The 20,642-nt window shown below is 35.4% G+C and overlaps 1 protein-coding gene across 7 annotated transcripts in view; it reads right to left on the bottom strand.

The window, feature by feature from the left end:
• LOC140759960 (ABC transporter C family member 13) overlaps nt 1-20,642 on the bottom strand; it is a 39,728-nt gene that overhangs the window by 11,391 nt on the left and 7,695 nt on the right. For 5 of the 7 annotated variants that reach the window (XM_073096686.1, XM_073096688.1, XM_073096689.1 and 2 more), the window contains 8 exons: nt 19,416-19,488; nt 18,244-18,498; nt 16,475-16,544; nt 14,901-14,961; nt 13,713-13,800; nt 7,953-8,071; nt 432-529; nt 164-230 (listed from right to left, as the gene is read on the bottom strand). In XM_073096686.1, the coding sequence (XP_072952787.1) occupies nt 164-230; nt 432-529; nt 7,953-8,071; nt 13,713-13,800; nt 14,901-14,961; nt 16,475-16,544; nt 18,244-18,498; nt 19,416-19,488 (831 nt within the window). Of the gene's footprint in view, nt 1-163; nt 231-431; nt 530-7,952; nt 8,072-13,712; nt 13,801-14,900; nt 14,962-16,474; nt 16,561-18,243; nt 18,499-19,415; nt 19,489-20,642 lie in introns of those variants that run through there. The other 2 variants (XM_073096687.1, XM_073096692.1) reach the window with 2 other exon arrangements.

Raw genomic sequence — 20,642 nt, 5'->3', positions numbered from 1 at the left:
CCTAATGTCTAGCCAATAAGTCTATGCACATGCGAGAGAATTAATGAATAAACAACTTGGTTCATGATTGACAATTTGGCATTATAGAATAGTGAACACTCCAAGAACATCAAAGGACAAATATGCAGAAACTGTAAAGAATAAAGAAATGGCACTGTATCACCTCTCGTCCTTTTGCTTCATCATTTTTTCTGTTGCACTTGCAATTAATGTAGAAATCCATTTATTTACTGCACAAAAATGCCATGGTTAGAAAAAAGAATTTCGCACAAGGAATTCAAAGAGCATGTAAAGAAAGGAAAAAAAGTCATGCATGTATAACAGAATTACTTTAACTATTCAGTAAATCATCCCGAAAAACCTTAATGATGGAAGACAACAAAAGAAAAACACAAAGATCTCAATATCAAAATCATTTCAGGAAATTATACCTGGGATGAGTAAGATTGTTATGGTAAGGCCAGATAGAAATGCATAGCTGACTTGTGTATATAATAGATAAAGCGCCACTCCTATCTGCAATGGTAAGCTAAATAAAGCATAATATCAAACAACCATGCCAGAGACAAAAAGAAAAATGATGTACAAACTAACTAATTCAAGAATTATTAGGTGACTGTTAAGGAATGGACATGGATGCAGCCAGAGTGCTTTCTAATCAAAGAAACAGCTTCATCTTGCCCTCCCTAGAGACCTGGAGCCCCATATTGGTGGGGGTCATGAACTAAGACACCTTCCAAGTTAATCTAATATTTTTTACTTGACAAGACATTTATTTATGTGACACAAGTATGATATGCTTTGTAGAACTTATGTTCTTAATGTTAAATTGGTAGGAATATAAAACATGACCATACATTTATATGAGCAGTATAAATTCATTACAAAAGAGTATACCTATTGTAACAACCAGAATTTTTTTAAAAAAAAATGAGAGGTCACATGCAATGCATGTGCATTCTCCTTCCTTTTCTTCTCTTCTTTCCTTAACTGCTTCACTCCACAATCGTGATCAATCCTGCCACGATCATCATGATGCCATTGGTAACCCAAAAAAATAGTTCTCATCTATAAAACCCTGACATCCTCCTCTTCTCCCCACACCATAACACCTCTCTCTTCTCCTACTTCATCTTCTTCCTCTCCCTTGCTGAGGGTCAAGTTGTCGATTCGGCTATTAGATATTTGTTGGAGCAATCAGAGACGACCCAGCGAATCTTCGATGAAGATATTTGCTCCTACTTGGATTATTAAATTGAGCTATTCCACATTGACCACTCACTTATATTCATCTCTTCGTGCATCGTTATACTTTGTGAAATGTTATTCTTCGTGTACCTAGCGCAACCTAAATGACGAGAAGGTATGGCTTTGATTATAGTTCCAAACTAGATTGAAAATCTCTTTATGATAATCGAGTCTACCTAGAATTTAAGGAAAAGATCTTAAAATTAACATAGTCATACATAAAAATCAGAAGTAAACAAACTTCGTATATAATTATGGTTGGGTTCTTAATTTGCTCAAGTAGATGACTAATGGTAGATACATTATCATACCCGACCTCACTAGATTTGTCACTCATTTTCTAGTATTGGAGAGCATAATGCGATATAAAGATGAGATTATATGGGTATTTATATCAGCAGAGTGGTCTACAAAAATTAAGAATATGAAATCTAAAAATAAAATTTTGGGTGAAGCTTTGAAGAACAGCTCTTAGAAATGCATTTTGACATAATATTACAATTGTCGCTGTAATATTTAAGCCTCTTATTAAGGTATTGTGACTTGTAGACAGCGACGACAAGTCTGAGATGGTTTCTTATACAACGCTATGGACTTAGTAAAAGAGTCAATAAAAACAAATATAGTCAAAATTTATAAAAAGTGGTGGAAGTTGATTAACTTCAAATAAAACAAACAACTATATAGAGATATACATGATGCTAGTAAGCGTTAGTTTATTATTTTATTTTTATTTAAAGATTTTAAAATTTGAATGCTTACAAACTTCTACAAGTTATTTTTTGAATCCAAGATTTTAATTCTCTACAAATGTCAATAATGATTATTGAAGTCTTACTGGGAGTTAGAAAAATAATTGGCAAACTAGAGCCTGATATTCATAAGCAAATCCTTTTGCCATTATAATATGAGATTGAGAGAGAAATTTAAAAAAAAGACAGAAAATGACCAACTGATTGATTTAAATCATGTTTTTGATGAAGAAGACTCCCTAACTCCATGGATCAGAGAAGTGAAAAATAAATTATTATATAATAGAGATAACTCATAGTTAAATAAGGCATTGGGGAGATTAAGACTAGAGTAGAGGCTAAAACAAGTTGTTCGATAGCGAAAGATAATATAGCTACTAATACTAGCGATAATCCTAATGATCCTGATGATACACTTGGTGGTGAGATCGTCCTTTCCACATTTGCTGAGGAAAGTTAAGAAGGTATAAGGATTGAAGATAGAAAAACTGAGGATGTATATACATGTCAGCGACATCATTATCAAGATGTTGCTTCTAATAACTATAGTTCATCAAGTATTTGTTGTTTGAAACAATCACATGATCCATATGCCAGTTATTATCCTCCTTAGTATCCTTAGTATCTTCCTCAGTATCCTCAAACATAAGATTCACATATTAATTATTATCCTCCTCAGAGATAACAAGATCTATTTAATATGAATAATATGATGCAATCACACTTTGGAGCACCAGGGCCTAGACATTATTATTTACAAACTTATGGTGATTATGATAAAGGTGACCATAGGGATTTAAGAGAGCCAACTCGATATTCATCGAAGTTTTAACTTTTGAGTAAGTACTTTAGTTTAATTGTTAAGGCTCATGTATGAATAATTATTATATTCTTGTCATGTTTTCTAAATTTTCCTGCATTTTGAAATAATATTTAAATTTTCTGTAATTAAAAAAATCCAATCCGACCGATACGTATCATTAAAGGCCGATCCCGGTCCTGATCCCGATTTTTCAAACCTTGGCTAATTTTTAATAATTTTGGACTATTATGGTCCAAAATAGATGTCAAAACTAGAAACCTTAATAGTTTCCGCCTTAACCAATGAGTATTAGCATTAGTTTTCATTAAGCTTCGGCCGTTACTATTTTGTCTCAAGAGAAACTTCAAATCAAGGATATGGATCCACAGGCACAACCCTAAAATGAGAAATATGACATTTGTTAGAGATTGAGAAGTTTTGCGCGAGCATGTTATCAATTTATCATTCACATTAGTATATTTGTGCCTTGTTATTCTTATTATGAGCATGCTTTGTATTATTGGTGTATTGCAAATTGTTGAGCTTTAGAATTTAAAATCACACTTTACAGCTTAAGGTTTCAACTGGCTTTTGGATGGATTCATCCACTAATTAACTCATAGAACTCTCTTAACAAATCTCAGAAGCTGAATGGCATGACGAATGAACATGGTGAACCAGGACATCTTTTACCTCTACTTACGATTTGATTTTCCCTTTTGTTGCATTAGTTGTTTTTAGTATTATTTCAAAAGACATCGATTGTCTAATATGAACCTCTTCATTACCTCGAGAGTTTTTATTTGATTAAGTTGGAGTTATTAATTTATATTGAGTTCTCTTATATTATGGATTTTGAAAAGTTAATATTAAGGCTTCATGTATCTTAAGTATAGTGGGATACATGGTTAGTCGTGATACCGATTTCGAGTCATGACACCTATGACTTAATTTAACCAGCTTGTTCTCTTGTTCTATTAATTTATATTGAGTTCTTTTATATTGTGAATTTTGAAAAGTTAATATTAAGGCTTCATGTATCTTCAATATATTGGGATACATAATTAGCCATGATGCCAATTTCGGGTCATAACACCTATGACTTACTTTAACTAGTTTGTTCTCTTCATCATCTTTCCCTGCCATAGTAACTTGTATCTTGATCGACCCACTTTGCACTTTAATTATTGATCTTTAGTCTTTAAATTCTGGTTGCTTTAGGGTAGCCAAGAATCTCTTTTTAGGATAGCCAAGTGACTCTCCTTGGGTTAGTCAAAGTCTTCTCTTTATTTGTTGCTTTGTATTCCACCTATAGAATAGCCAAAGAGAGTTTGGGTAGCCACCTATATATATGTGTGTTGTCCCACTTGGGCCTCCTATCTTGGACGCTGAACCCCATTCTTCGTCTGGCTACACCACCCTTGTCCCCAAGGGCTAGTATCCTCTCCCTCTTCCTCTATTTCCCAGTCACTAACTTCATTTTTACTATCAAAAATAGAATATTGAGCTTAAGCTTCTTAATCTCCAATCTATCCCCTCTCTCACTTGACTCGTCCCACTTAGGCCTTCTATCTTAGATGCTGAACCCCCTTCTTCGTCTGGCCACGCCACCCTTGTCCCCAAAGGCTAGCCTCCTCTCCCTCTTCCTCTATTTCTCGACTACTAACTTCATTTTTACTATTCACCAAAATTTAGTCTGTATCAATAGCTAAACCTCCATCTCATAAGACAGTCTTTCTTCGTCCTTTCGCCACGGTTTGGTTTATATATCAAGACCTAATCATCCAAATCTTATGGTTTTAGATTAGTTAGGAACCTCTCTTTCAAAACAACATATCCATATCCAAATTTCAAAAGGATCCAAAGAGTAGATCTCCCAGAAATGCCATCACAAGCTCCGTACTAGTTCTTGTCCATAGACTATTGTGGATTGAATCAATCGGTTTACATCAATTGGTGTCAAAGCTCGAGTACCGCCTAGGCCGATCCGCATCATGCATATGTGCAAGTTCCTTTTGCTTTACATTGCAGTTAATCGCTTTGTCCTTCCTAGTGGTCAAACTAACACAACATGCATGTGATACAAAGGCTGTTGTTAGTGCATAACTCGTGAAACAAACAATTCCATTATTCCTAAACTCCTCCAAGATGAATGATATCTAAATCTATACTTTGACAAGTAGACTAGAAATAGTGTAATTTAGAAAATTACAAAAGTACATCAATTGCCATATCCGTAGGCATAGCTCCATAGATTTCGTGCTAGTGAATTTGTAGAACAAAGGCTTCCCTCAAGATGTTGGTCTCCTTTTAATCCAGTCTCCCTCTCGCTCAAACAATTTGCCCTTCTCTCCGAGAGATTCTCCTCCTAAGCCTATGCTTCAAGGTCTCTTCACCATTTTCTTCATTTGGCATCAATTAGGTCTAACTAGAGCCAACTATCTTTGGAAAGCCCCTCTTCCTTCCAAGGTTAAGGCCATCCTCTGACTCCCACTCTTAAGAGAATTCACACCAGGACAATCTGGCCATCGAAGGCTTGCAGATCCCACAGTTTGTCCCCTTTGCATTTGCGAACCGTAGTCAGCTACTCACCTCTTATTTAAGTGCTTCATTGCTAAAAGCTTCTAGGATCAACTCTCGTCTCTTCTACATTTGAAGGATCCCCACTCCTCTATGCAAGACTATTGGTCGACCTGGAGGTTCACTAATATCGACCACAATATTTGAAGAGGCATTGACTTCATGCTTAGCCTTTTCTAGTGGTGCATTTGGAAGGAGAGAAACAATAAGACCTTCAAGCATAGAGCTCAGATAGTCTTTGGCTTTTGAATCTTGAAATTTCGGGGATGATAGAAATCCTAGTCTAAATAGATCAAAAAAATATATGGAAAATCAAAGTCAAAGTCAATATAGAGACTTAGTAAAACTAGAAAATCAATACAGAGACTAAGTAAAACTAGAAAGTCAATATAGAGACTAAGTAAAACTCGAAAATCAATATAGAGACTAAGTAAAACTCGAAAGTCAATGAAATTCAATTAGCTTTGGGAAAATTGAATCCTACTAGGTCTAAATAAATCAATTAAGAATCGTACTTTGGAAATCAAAAGCAAGAAAGCCTATGAGAGTAGGAAAAGTAAAACAACAAAAATTACGACACAATTTTTTTAATGTGGAAAACCTCTATCACCAAAGAGAGGAAAAAGCCACGGACCCACCTAAACCAAATCCATCTATATCACTCAAATCATAGAAATAAGATTTACTTATAATTGCTCCTACCACACTATCAATTACCATTGATTTAAGTTTTCTCTTTGTCGAACTCCTTCTCAATTAATTACTACATGAAACTAGATTGCCTCTGGTTTGCAACTGAGTTACGGATGTAGGTGTTGATGTCAATGATTCAGTTTAGTTCCTCTGATACTCTTGATGATCAATCAGTGATGTAGATTCAACACTTAAACATAAAAGTGGCTCTCCTAACACAATGTAAAGTATGTTTCGTACAAGAACTAAGAACTCATAGATGACGAATTTGAAGCTCCTTGAGTTGTCTTTGGATGATGGAGTCTATAAGCCTCTGGTTTAAACTCTTCCAATGGCTTCAAGACATAATTAATAATTGACAAGAACTCGGAAAAATATATTTTCTCACACAATGGTAGAAAGTAAAACCTCTTTTATGGGAGGATCATTGGATGAGATGCATCCTTTTGGCTAACCTCTGGATCCCTTGAATAAGTATTTGGAACATTTACAATTCGGGCTAAAAGAAATCTAAAAGTAAAAACCAAGCCTGATAAATTCTGTGATCATTTCGAACTAATTTGGGCTCGGTACACACCTAATTTATATTCCTTATATGATTTATCATCAAAACTATGCTAAAATCCGAATCGGCTAGGATTGGTTTCAAATCAATTCTACAGTATTTTTGAGTTTTGCTCTTTTGGTGTTCATCTTTGATTTCTTTGCATGTACAATTCTTCCATAAATAGTGGAAAATTAGATCATACATAAAACCCTATATTGTACAACATAATCACTAATTACTAGTGTTTTGTGCCCATGAGTTTGCCATTACAAAACATTGCACAAACAAATCTCATTCTTACAGATCTAGAACAAGTGGCAGTTCCACTTCCCTTCTTCCACATCTATCCCTTTCACACTTTTTTCCTCTTATTTTTCCCTCGTAATCTAGTAATCCCTTCCTTCTCATAATAAAACATAACTGGGCTCATCCCATTTAAACTAATTTCGTAGTAAAAAGACATGCACTTTCCAATTAGTATTATGGAACTAGTAATAAGTGAAAGGTCAAACTCTGCTATTTTCTTATAGGCATCACATTGCAAGGTAGGATTGCACATATTTTGTAGAAAGTAAAAAAAAAAAAATAAGGCTACGTTGCTTCTTATATGTCATATAGGGCATAAACTCAATCTAGGAAGTGTATTTGATGATTAACGAAATCCCTTGTTGTCTTATAGACATGCTTTAATACATTTGGGGAGTGGATCTTATGATTCATGATGCAGAAGAAATATGAAGATTGACTAGTCAAGAATGATTGTTAGGTCTTCTGGAAAGGTTCTCTATTTAAGCATCCGGAGTTACTTTGAAACTGTGCTGCACACTTAAGAAAGCAAGCAGAGCCATACGTGGAGTCTTATATCCATAAAAGTAGAAACAAGTTGCAAAATCCCATAGTTAAGAGTAAGAACAAGGCACAATCTTCTTAAGAATAGAACTCCTCAAATTTGAAACCTCCAACTTTTTGCCAAATGAAATACTTTGGAACTGCCTCAGTAATTTAATGTCAGAGAAAATAATGTAAAAGGCCTTCAACTGTGTAAGAAGTAAATTATCTTGGTTAGCCTAAACTGGCTGCCTGGTTGCTAGTTTATCAGAAAATGGTATGTCTGACAACAGTATTTCTGAGAAACACAAATGATATAATATTTATATATCTTAGATTTTCCTGCATGTTTAGATAAGGGTTCAACCTTCAATATCTACATACAAGTAAAGATATTAATCTGAAGTTGAAACCTACTAAGTTATCTTAAAAGGATAAAATCTCATTCAAATGTTTGTATAGTATCTGATTAGATATGCAGAGGTAAAAGAAATCCTGGTACCTCCACACATCATGAAGGCTGTTACACAAGTTTATAGTCCGATCTGCATCAACAGACATAAAAGTTTGAACTTCTCCTTCAGAGAACTTTGAGCGTTCTGCTAGACTGATGTGTAGGCACTGTCATATTTGAAACACAGAGTTCCGCATAAAATGAATGGGGAGATAAAAGTAAAAGTAGCAAGCTTTTGAAAGCAGGAACTAAACATGTTGTAACGAAAGGAACTAGGAAACAACAAAAATTCAACAATACCTACCAAAAGAACTAGGAAATCACCATATATTGTCTGCTCAAGTTCCTGACATGATCCCAAGAGAAAACTAGACTAGTAGGAATATAAAGTCCCATTGATGTAGTCAAGAATGTTCACCACAAACTAACTTTACACTTAGAGCTAATCTACAACTTCAGCAGCTTCAGAGGATGTCGTTAATGGATATGTTCAACTTATCAACCCACAAAAAATGGATTACGTAGCTTATTGTGGCACCTCTTCTTTAATCTAGCTGCTAGCTTACAATGGAGAGATCAAACAAAAGGTATTGTATCGTAGTGTATGCATTTCAATATGATTAAATCCATGGTATTGAGTGTGAAAGATTGGGGAATGCTCACAAATAAATTTCACAGGGATAACCCAGGACAAGCAACTCAAAGCACAACTCGCTCTAATACTTCGCTGGCTCAAGCTCAGCAAGGTGTGGCTCATAATCAGTCATCAGATGCCCATATATTGACATGCTAATTCAATTAACATATTCCTCAAAATCCATCCCGGTCCAAAAGAATATTGGTGAATGCTAGAAGCCCATAAATCAGTGTGGAGACTACTGACATCCCCAAAGATAAGGTATGCTTCTATCATTTGGGAAAACAAACAGTAATGACAGTTTTTACCTAAGCTGCACAATTGAAGCAAAGCTCAAGCTACTTGGTATCAGCCGAGCAGGCCTCCTTTATGAAAGGAGGCCAAAAATCAAAGATAAAATTATAAATAATACCCTACATTTGGACTATATACAAATAAAAGCCCTTCCTTTTGATTCTTTAGGAATAGAGTGTAATAACAGGATAACAGTCCACGTGACCTACTTTCCTTTTCTCATGCCGAAACCACTTCCTTCCTCCTCTTTCTCTTCTTCATTTCTTCCCCATAGGAGTTGTTTCATGGAATCAGAGCACTGGAGCATTGCTTGGACCAACGATGGCCGTGCCACAGGCACCACACTTGCCGGCTGTGCTGTAAAAAAAGGAGAGAAAAAGGTAACACCTTAGCTGTCGCCGTCGCCGCTCCCAGTCGCCGTTGCCCGAGCTCGCATCGGGTGCCCTAGCCCGAGGGAGGGGAAGAAAGAGATCGAGAGAGAGAGAGAGTTTATCGGTTGAAACTGATCCGGATCCGCAACTTAAGTTTCAACCGATAAACCCTCTCTCTCTCTCTCTCTCTCTCTCTCGCACGCTAGGGCACCCGACGCGAGCTCGGGCGACGGCGAGCTCAACAACGAGGTCAATGGCGAAGCTATTATGAGAGGTGCTATGCGGCACCCCTCGTCCCACGTGCCGGTACGCCGCTGGCACGGCCATCCATTCCTGGAGCTACCAAAGAGTGCAACACAACTTATCGCTGAGTCGTCTCCCCTATCCCCACGCCGGAGCTATTGGAGAGTGTACCTTTATTTTTGTGTTCGCAGCTTCATCTACGAAATACGTCGGCCGGCAGCTTCAAGTTGCCACCACTCTAGTGCGAGACGCTCTTGCCTCGTCACCCTCATACATTGGCCTTTTCCTTTGGAGACCTCATGGCACGGACCACTGTCGAGGTGAGTTCCATTACTATTGGTCACGTAGTTGTTCTCGAGCAATGTCAGCCAACATCCTCTCACCTTGAGCAAGTGGCTGCAGTGGTGAGAAGCCTTCAAGTGCAATTAGTGGACAGCTAGCTACGGTGATCGCCGGTGGTCTTCCCTACCCACCCTTTCTTGTCGAGTCACTCGTGGAAGAAAAGGACAAAGTTGAGCTTAACGAATTTAGTCATTTTTGCCCTTTAGTTGAAATGGATTTTGAGTTCGGGTTTGGTTGGATTAGCGAAGATCCAACCTGAGCTAATAGCTAGCCGTCGCCCACCACAGATTACCATTTGGGTTGACTGGGCTGCGGGCTAGCTATAGCCTAGCCCTGAGTTAGTAGGTTTTAGGTCATGAGCCCATCCCATTTATTTGGTTTGTGTGGTTAGCAGGCCAATTGTAGCCTAGCCCAAGTACTTAAGCTTGAATTAGCCCAATTTAGTAATTTAATTAGTTTTGAATTCCAAAAATTTCAATGTTGTTTAAATTGAAATATATTATTTGTTCAATATTAAAAGTGGAGTTTTCTTAGCATGTGGATTAGAGATTTCAGTCATTACACAGCCTTATGTTAGTGGGTTCACTCATGTTTTTACTTGGCTTATACTTAGCGCTTTTACATATCATGTATCTTTCATGCAAATTAAATATCGAACTTTCTGTGAGCAAAATATATGATTTAGTATATTGCTATTCTTTATGCAATAACAATTTTATTAACCATGAGTAATTAGTGAAAAACATAATTGATGAATCTCATAACTGATTAGCCTAACTCAAGTCTACCTGAAAGTCTAGCAAATAATCCTATCTTAGATCACTACAGTAATTTTTTTAAGTGGTTTTGATAAGATTAGGTAATAGTCTTATATTAGATCGAAATGCTTTCTGTGGTTTTGAGTGGTTTTGATAATCTTTCTCAAGGGTTAGTAGAAAACTTATAGTGTATTTATTACATAGTACCACCTCCACCGTCCCTTAAGGGAAAGACAGAATGCATTTAGCATTGTTGTACCTCTTGACGACTCAAATTGGATCAGCTAAGAGAAAAAAAAAATCATCTCGAAGTGACTTCTAATTGATGTGTATATACAAGGCCCAAACCCAGTTGAGACATGAAATTTATTAAATTTTGAGAAATTCAACATATTGATATAATAAACATGTTACTAGTTATATTTTACAGGTACAACCTGAAAATGCAAAAACAGGTACAACCTGAAATTTCCTAATTTAACTCTTCTAGTATAAGCCAAGATTGTTCCTAATGCATAAAAAAAAAGAATTAGAGGCCAAAGGAAGATATACAACTTGAAGGAACTCAAGGGTGATCAATTTCTACACTTAGAGAGTTCTAGGTTCCCTCATTGAGTAAATTTTTAACTCAAAGTGTGAAGAGAGCTACTTTATAGCAGTGATGGCCGTGCCAGTGGCACGTGCCGTGCCGTGCCACCATCGACACGGGGCGTGCCGAACGGCACGCCTCGGCACACCCCCCTGTGCCAGTGGCACGCCCCCTATAATATTTTTAATAAATTTTTTAAGATATTTAGAGATGTTTTTAGGTTTTTGGTATGTCAATCTTTGAATTTTTTTTTTGTCTAAATATATGTATTAAAATTTAAAATCAACATTACAATGTTTTATCTTTAGATTATTTTTGTAAATAACCTATTTTATTAAAGATAAAACAACAGTTGAATATAAATATTATTCAACACATAATCTGATTGAATACATTCATTAAGATTAATATTAGTGATTAAACATTCCATAATATGATTGAATACTCCATAATATAATTGAACACATAATAAAATTTAATACATAATTGATAATAGTTCAATAATTAAAACTAATATCTAGTTGAACGTGGAATGACGAGGAGGATCAAAGACTTCATTTGCTAGCACAAGAATAACATGGGAATGTTGCGTTAAATACTGTCGATATTTTTCAAAACTTATTCACTGAAAATATTGCTTGTTATAACGTCTCACATAGTCTTTATAGAAATAAGAATTTTATAATTCTTCGATGATATGATATGGATATTGAATATACACGGAAACAATAAGGGTGTTGTGGCTCTGGTGGGTGTGATTAATATGATGGTAATGATAATAAACTCATATCATCATTCTGTGGGCGCATCTCTCCTAATGTTCTGCTACCTATAGACTCAAGTCCTTCCCTCATTTAACTATAATCATATTGAGCTTAAGATGGTCCCTTTTCTTTCTTCTGTCTCTGATAAATTCAGCTTTGTGGTTGTCTAGATTTAGCAAATGAATTGTCATTCTAATTTTAAAAAATGATAAATAAGTTGTCATTTCAAAAATGATAAATGATAAAAGTTAATTGATAGAAATAAGAAAAAGTTAAAAAAATGGGTTTTACATGTCATATCATGTTTGTTAAGAAAATCAGTAAAGTTGATTTGATAAAGATTGATGGAAATAAAAAAATTTTAAAAAAAATCTCTACATTGGCACATGACCGGCACGAGGCTGTGCCGGACGACATATGGCCGTGCCAGACCGGCACGGATCGGCACGGCTCAACACGGGGGTGTGCTACTGGCACACCTCATGCCAAGTGTCGTGCCTTTACTTGCACGGCAAGTGATGGTCGGCACGGGGCATGTCGACCGGCACGGGGCATGCCGACTGGCACGGCCATCCTTGTTTCATAGTTCATATATCTAAATGCTTATGCTACATTAAAAATGGATCGAAAGCAGTGAATGAGCTAACGAATCACCAACTTACTACAACACTTGTTTCAGAGATCAATCCATAGCTTCAGTGTGAATCAAACAGAGCTTTCTATTTCATGGGAATAGTTTATCATGTGAAAGGCATGTAAGAAGTTTAAGAAGTTAAACACTCAAGCATCACTGTGTCACAAGGAGTTGTATGTAAATGTTGCTTTTATGTTTTAGTAAAATATATTGATTTGGTTTGCAGGGTTCCGTCATATTTTCCTCTTTGGTGAGAGAAGATTTTTACATTAAAAAAATTGTGTCGTGGTGTTTTTCATGTTTTATTTTTCTCATCATACTCTGGCTTTTATTAATCAACTTTTCTACTCCTAGTAGGATTTGGTTTTGGTTTTTGACCTTGATTATGACTTTCTATATCTATTTAACCCTAGTCAAACTAAGAATCCTATCTCCCCGAAAATTTCGAGTTCTTTAGGATCAGAGAAAGATATGAGCCACTAAATCTTAATCTAATAGTACATATTTTAAATAAATAATATATATTAATAAATTTGAGCCTGAACTAGCCTAAATTTGACCAAGCTCAGCTCGAAATTAATTTCGAGCCAAAAGTTTTGATCGGGCTCGACTTAATTAATTTTGAGTCGAGCCTTAGTTAAGCCAAGTCAGAGCTGAGCTCGAGCTAATTGATTATTTTGATAGCCTTCGATGCTTTTAGCTACTAGGTGCAATTTTATCAAGTACTTGCTATTATATACCTACTATATTAGTAATCTAGTAGCACCTATTTATTCACTTTTAGAAAGGTCTTTTTCTTTTAGTTTAATACAAATTGGCTTAGTCTATCTCCCTTTTCTCTCAAGATTGTCATCGATGTTAAAGATGGAATGAACTATATCCAACAAAAAAGAGCATTCCAATGCATAAGACTATCTAATGTGATATCTGAGAAGGGGAAATGTATATAACCTTACCCCTTTTAGGAAGAGAATGTTCCATTAAATTAGCTATGGCACACCCAAAACAATGCTTACAGTACACTAAAAACTCGAGTGTTTTTGGTTGTTGCACAGGTGGAAGAAAATTTGATCTGACATGCTCATTTTAATGGTAAAATTTAATTCACTTCATATCATCAAGTTTTAATATATCTAAGAACAAGTAACAATTGGTAAAAGAGAGGATAAATTTCACCTTGCGATAGATTATTGCCATTATGCCTGACCGCAGCATCAACTTTAATTTTAATAGACGGAAAGTATATTGAGTATCTAGAAATGACCTATTGTATACCAAATAATATGAACAAAATCAGACATGTATTAAAGCATATTTAAACATATTACTTCAATAAAATGTGAAGCTTAATGTCTACAAAGATATAACAGAACAGGTTTGTGGTTTTCTAAACTACTGGAGTAAATTAATCTAAGAACCACAGGCAGAACAAAGGATAGATAGATATAAGCTACACCTACAGAAAAAAAAATCTAAAAGGAAATTTATGTTCCTAAAATGTTCTTAGGGCTCAACAAGTCGTCAGTGATCTTTAAAGCATGATGATTTATAAATACCAATTAGACATCATTTCATACTCTATAAATTATTAACTACATAATAGCTTCAGCTGATTAAGAATTCTAAATTTAATTATATTACAATACATAAAAGAGTAAACTTATTCGATGAGATATTTATTATATGGCAAACAGGTGAAGATCCTTTGCACAAGACTGCAATTCACAAAATTTTGAGATATATGATTTAAGGGTTTAAACTACTAACAAAATCTAGAATGTTTCTGATGACAAAGGAGATAAGTATCACAGGAATCAATTTCCTGGGATAGACAGAAGCCTCTCCTTCATAATATTAATTTCAGTCACAAATCTCCTGATTCTAACCACATACTTTTATTTAAATGAGTAATAAGTAACATTAAGGCTTAAATACACAACCTTGTTTTTTATTCAAATATTATTAGTAACATGCAATACAAGTGTTGTTCATAATGGAAATAGGGAAAATTGCTCCATAGTATCTTGACCAAGAATTAGAATGGCACTGAAACTTCAAAATAAAGCTCAAGCTTGTTTCCTCAAAGCATCCAAATCTAAATCAAGATAAATAGAAAATATAGCAATAAATGTAGTAATGTACTCTACAGAAGATTAGTATGCAAACAAATAGAGCTAAAAAAGTACGTTGCAGAAAATTATATGCAAATCCTGTGAATGTGGAATAATATTAGAAATTCTTGTATGTGGGTAGCACCTACAAAAGCTGTTCTGTATGAAACTGCAGGCAGAAAATAGCAAGCAATCAATACAGTACAAGCTAAAAGAGAAAAAATAGCATATTATATGGACAATTAATATGTACTTGAAGATGGAAGATAACCCCAGCGAAAGAGCAAGAATATATCCGTCCATGCTACCAGAACCTGGTGAGAGAGCACAGTACCAGAGGAACAATTAGCACATTTCCATTTTTCTATGATGGGCCTCAATATATATAGAAAACAATATTAGGCATTACCAATCATTAGAATGATTTTTGAACCAGTCACCTTTGTAGTGCTACACAGGGTTTGCATTGCATTCTTAGAGAACTTCATTCATATCGTTATTTTTCATTCGTTACAGTTAGGTTTTTAGTGTTATCAAATATGTACAAAATATCCTAAGTGTTTTTATCCTTATAAATGAGCATATAGTCTTTAGCATACAATTCGAATATGTTATGGAACCTAACACTATGAAAGATTTCCGTAGATATTTACAAGAATTTGTTAAAAATATTACAACTAGATTAAACGATTTCAATGCACACCTTAAGGCTATTGAGATGGGTCGTGAACAACCTGATAGCAAGAGTGACGGTGCATCCAGCATGGGTGCTGCTCCTAATGTCGACACCCATCAACAAGCCCCTTACTATCCTCACCAATTTGTTCCCTTAATAGTAAAACCATATTGTGTGAACCTTCGTAATGGTATATTATTGACTTTGATATTTATATGTTAATAGGGTTATTTGGATTAATAGTATAATTTATTTGGTGATGGATTATTTGAGTACAGAGGTGTATCTGTACATGACGGGCCCTATCCGATCTGTCGCATGAGCCGCGTGGGCCATGTGAGCGCATGGGCGTGCATATGCCCGTGCCAAGCGGGGGCGTTACAAAAAATCAGCTATCAACACCTCCTTTACTGATACACATGCTAGTGTGTTCTGTCGATGATATCCACATCAAATCTCTAAATACCCTAAAAAATTCAACTAGGCAAAATGTACATATGGCCAAAAAAATCTCTAAATACCCTAAAAAATATATAATAGGTGTGTTAAAAGTGTGCTAATGCATGCCATTGGCAAGGATGGGCGTGCCAACAATGTGCTAATTAGGAATCAGCACAGCATGTCCCTTCGGCACAACAATCCTTGGTTGACAAAATTCTCTTTTTATGTCATTTGTCCAGATGGTAGATTTTACACATTTAATAGATATAGAATGTTTTCTACACATCTAATAAAGCATAGATCTCGATTTGCAAATGTTAAAAAATAGAGGGTGTAACCATAGATAAAAGGCACAGTGTTAAATGCAAATTTCTCTTTTATCATTAATTGACTTCAAGTTGGTTGTTGATATATATTTAGTTCTTTTATAGTTTGGATTTTCGGAATTAAATGTTAAGACTTCTGTGTATCTCAAGTTCTGGTTGAGTACATGTTAGTCCTGATACTGAATTTGGAATGTGACATCAAAGGTTCATCTTAGTGAAACTAAAAAAGTACTTTTAAACATACTTAGTATATTTAGTATTTATAATGTGAAATTATAAAGAAATTAAGACAGCACATTGTCCAATTGTAGTAGCATTAGATGATGTCATGCGGCTGATGCCTCTGATTAATTGATCAAGAATTTAGTATTAAAAACTCCATACCTTGTTGAAGATACTTGATCAACTTGTTCAGAAGCAAGGGCCCAATAAACCCAATTGCATCATTTATCACCTGCATAAAATTCAAACTAAACCTCGGAAAATAATGAAACATGTGAGAAAAAAAGCATATGTAAGTTGCAAACATGAGAAAAGGAGCTGTAACATATGCAATCTAAGTATATTACTTTACTTCAAATTTTATAGGAAAAAAATATAGTAGCTTATATAGTTAATTTGCCGCTGGTGGTGATGGAAATATTAGTCCAACCTACAAGTAAGCACACATCCAATTTTATCTTCCTCATCAAACCACCTCAAAGAAGCAAAATACAAACCTAAAACCAACGAGCCTCCTCCTCATGCATATGAGTAATCTATAAGTGAAAAAAATAGAAGTGAAGCAAAACAAGAGAACATCCAAAACAAGGAGAGAAAGTAGGTGTAACACCCTCAAAACTTCTGCACAAATACGACCTTATTTGGTTTGAGGCTAAGCCCCAAACTCGATTAGTTAGTCTCATTTTTTAGTCTTAATTTTTTAGAGAGTAAATTTAATTAGATATGGAAAAGATAAAACAATGTTTGGTTATTGAACCAGTTTATGGGTTCCTAAACCAATTCAGTGAGAGTCCCTAAACTCAATGCAAACAAGACCTACGTGCCCTATAGGAATGTGCATTGCATGTGATTCAGTGATAGATCCAGAGGTTGCCACATCAATCCATTCATTTAGTATCCAACTGTCCAGTCAACAAAACTTCATATACTAAAAATGTAAAAGAGCAATTTATTCGCTCATCTATTAACACCTGTCGTGGGTCCCATGTTAGCCACAACAAAAAACCAAGTACCTTCCTCAAAGAGTATATCATGAAGACAAATTCAACTAGGCAAAATGTACAATCCCCCACATTGAAAGTTTATACATTTCTAAAGACATCGAACGTTTTCAATGTTTCAAGAGAACTGGATAATTTTGGCGTTTATGATAAAAGTACTTTATTTTGATAAAACTGATACAAGTACTTGGCACTTGCTCCATTGCTTTTGTAGGTATCTGATTTTCAGCTTTCCATGATAAAACAATAAAATATTTGGCATCTTTACAGATGCTAAAGTTTTAGCATCTGCCATGCTGGCCCTCTCTCTCCTATGTGGATGTACTGAAACCTATATCAAAAAATGGTTTCTTGATTCCACTATTAAATTAATAACTGGTTAAAAAGTAATATTAAATCAAGAAAAAGTCCTTCACGTTGTGTTCAATTGGCTTACCACAATCAACTTCTGTATTTAAGCTGAACACTTAAGGTAAGAAGTATTGAATCAAGGAAACTTAAGATGGGTAATTTTGCATGAAGTATATAACAACAACATCCTGACAAAGATCTGAATATGGAATTGTATATAGATATGAAAATGATGCTAAAAGCTCTTTCTGAAGCTAAAGCAAAGCCATTTAACTGCTTCCAGAAGTTCATATTTGAAGTACTTGAGCCTACACATTGATAGAAATGCATCTGAAACAATAAGAAATCCAAACCTAGAATGGGTTTGGAGAGAGAAGAAAAGAGGAGAATTTTGGTGAAATGTTTCATTATCTTGAAAGAGAGGGCTCACCCCTATTTACACAAGTTCAAAATAAAATAAGATAAATTTAAAATGATAGAAATTCTAATAACTCTAATAGCATCAAACTGCATAACAGGTCCATGCTACGTCATCATAGTAAACAGTAATAAAAGCAATTATAAGAAAGAGTTTAGTACCTTCAGCAGACCCAGACGTATATAAGGCCATCCATATGCATAATACATGGCTCTAAATAGTGAAGAGTGGGATTTATGCTTACTATGTTCCGCAATCCAGCAGCATAGCAGTTTATCATAACTCAAAGCAGGGGTCAGTTCACTAGGCAATTTAATTAGATCATTATACTCTAGCTGTCGTGTCACACCAATGTCCATCATCACATTTACAAACTTGAATGTCAGGAGGTGCCAGAAACTGCTGAAATTCCTTGCCTACAAGAGCGAAGATACAGTAACAACCAAAGAAGCCTTAACAATAACATGATAAACACCTAGAAAGTCAATAGTTTATGTAATGGTTTAAAATCTATCAATAACATAGTTACATATCATAGGAATTCTTTTAAGAAAATCAAGAAAAGGAGCAACCAGTGCAGGAAGTAAATGACTTGAGTCACTTGACCCTGAAAATTTAAGAGCTGCAACAACCAGGAACCTTGTAAACATTATCCATTGGAACATTTTAAGGATCCTATGTAAGATTCTATCTCTCATCCAAATGACAGCTGCAAAATGACTCCTCTTTACAAAATCCACATAAATTATTTTGGCCTCATAAACACAATTTCCATTTCAGTATATCCTGGTGTAGTATCTGATAGTCAATAGGAAAGCCCTCTGCCAGTAAATAACACAACATGACTTAAATCATACTCAGCTTGTACAAATGGACAAATATATTGTGACAAGATGTGAGCCAATATGTGACTTATCTTTGCATGCCAAATAAGATTATTCACCAATATTGCAAAACTTAGTCCAAAGTTCCAACCTCCTCGAAGCCAACATTATATGGTTCCAATCTGAACTCTATCTTATGTGTCAAATTATGGAAGAACAAATATGGTTCAGTAATGTCAGCACCAGGTCTCTAAGAGTGATATTGAAGTACTTCAAACCAATCAAAGTTTTCTAAATCTATGTTTTAAGATGTACAGATTGTGATCAAGGGTATTTTGATTAAATGAGTAACTTGCAGGAGTATCATAAATAAAGACAATTTACCATTGCATTCTATGACAATTTCAAACATATTTATCACTACCAACAGGTGCAATTTTAACAATCCAAATAATATTCTGTAGTAACATGAGCTTTCAGGTACAAGTTAGGAAAAAAAAAACACATACCAACTTTACAACATGAATTTCTTTAACCTTTGTCTCATGCAGAATAAGAGGATCTTCAATATTGTCGAACTCTCTGAAAGAACATAAGAGGGGTTCACATGTCATAAAGAGTGATTAATGAACTAATATCACAATGACTAACACCATCCATTATAGTGGACTAAGCCATCTTACTTTCCATCATCATTCATGTTCATCACAACACAGATAACTGAGATTCTACTTCTATCTGCTCTACATTAGAACTCCTTGTATTTCTTCCTTCCATCAGAATATATAATATTATTTAAGTAATTTAACTGATTTTAAATTTCAGGAATGAATAGAGAGCTAATGAGCTTGAAGACCACTTCTGATGAAAAACAGTGCCAATTAGGATAACATTAAAATAATTAAACACTTTCTAGAAAATCCAATTAGATGCTCAAAATGTCAAGATAAGGTGTCGGGATTGGTAAAAAGTAACCAAAGAACAATATAATATCTAATAAGAAACTGCATTACCCATTATACTATCAAAGATTAAAATACGTATACTGATTAGAAGGTCAAGTGTCCACAGCCAATGGCCAATATGGCAATGAAAGAAAAAAATCTACTTCTAGAAACTAAAATCATGACAAAAGTGGATGCACTGCATCTTCTCCCCCACCCTCTCTCTTCTGGCTGTTGCGAGAGACTCGACATATTGTCAGCTCAGCACCATTACAACAGAGTCAAACCCTAGATTTCCACTTCCCTATGAGCCCTCTAAGATGAACCAAATCTGGACCGATCTCTTCGTATGAAAATTATAAATATTTTTATGAGTTATAGCCTCACAAGTTCAAGTTCTTGTGGCTCTAGTTTGACGTGATTCCGAGAAAGGGCCCACGGCCACGAGCCACAATTTCATGGCAGTCAAGAGGGTTGTTGACGACGGCCTTCCGACTAGTAATAGCAAAACAGCTATTAAATGGCTTCGTTGTTCCAATGGATAATGTTTACAACGAAGGTGCTAGCGGTGTAGGAGGTCCAACGAAGGTGCTAGCGGTGGTGGCTTGGAGTGAGTGGGTTTGGATCGCCATCGATGGAAAATTAAGGTTTCGGCCTTTATTTTCCACCGTGGATGGGGAAAATAATGATGGGGCCATCGCTGGAGGCTGCTCGAACATCGCGCTAGTGGCAGGAAAGGTTTGCAAAGATGGCAAGAGCTCCACTGTGATCAGAGGTGGTGCTTTAGCTACG

This window comes from Typha angustifolia, chromosome 5 (assembly GCF_048772165.1).
Source record: "Typha angustifolia cultivar Huaian chromosome 5, ASM4877216v1, whole genome shotgun sequence".
Lineage (NCBI taxonomy): Eukaryota > Viridiplantae > Streptophyta > Magnoliopsida > Poales > Typhaceae > Typha > Typha angustifolia.
The sequence above is the reverse complement of the archived record's forward strand: the minus strand, read 5'-3'. Positions and strand labels throughout refer to the sequence as shown.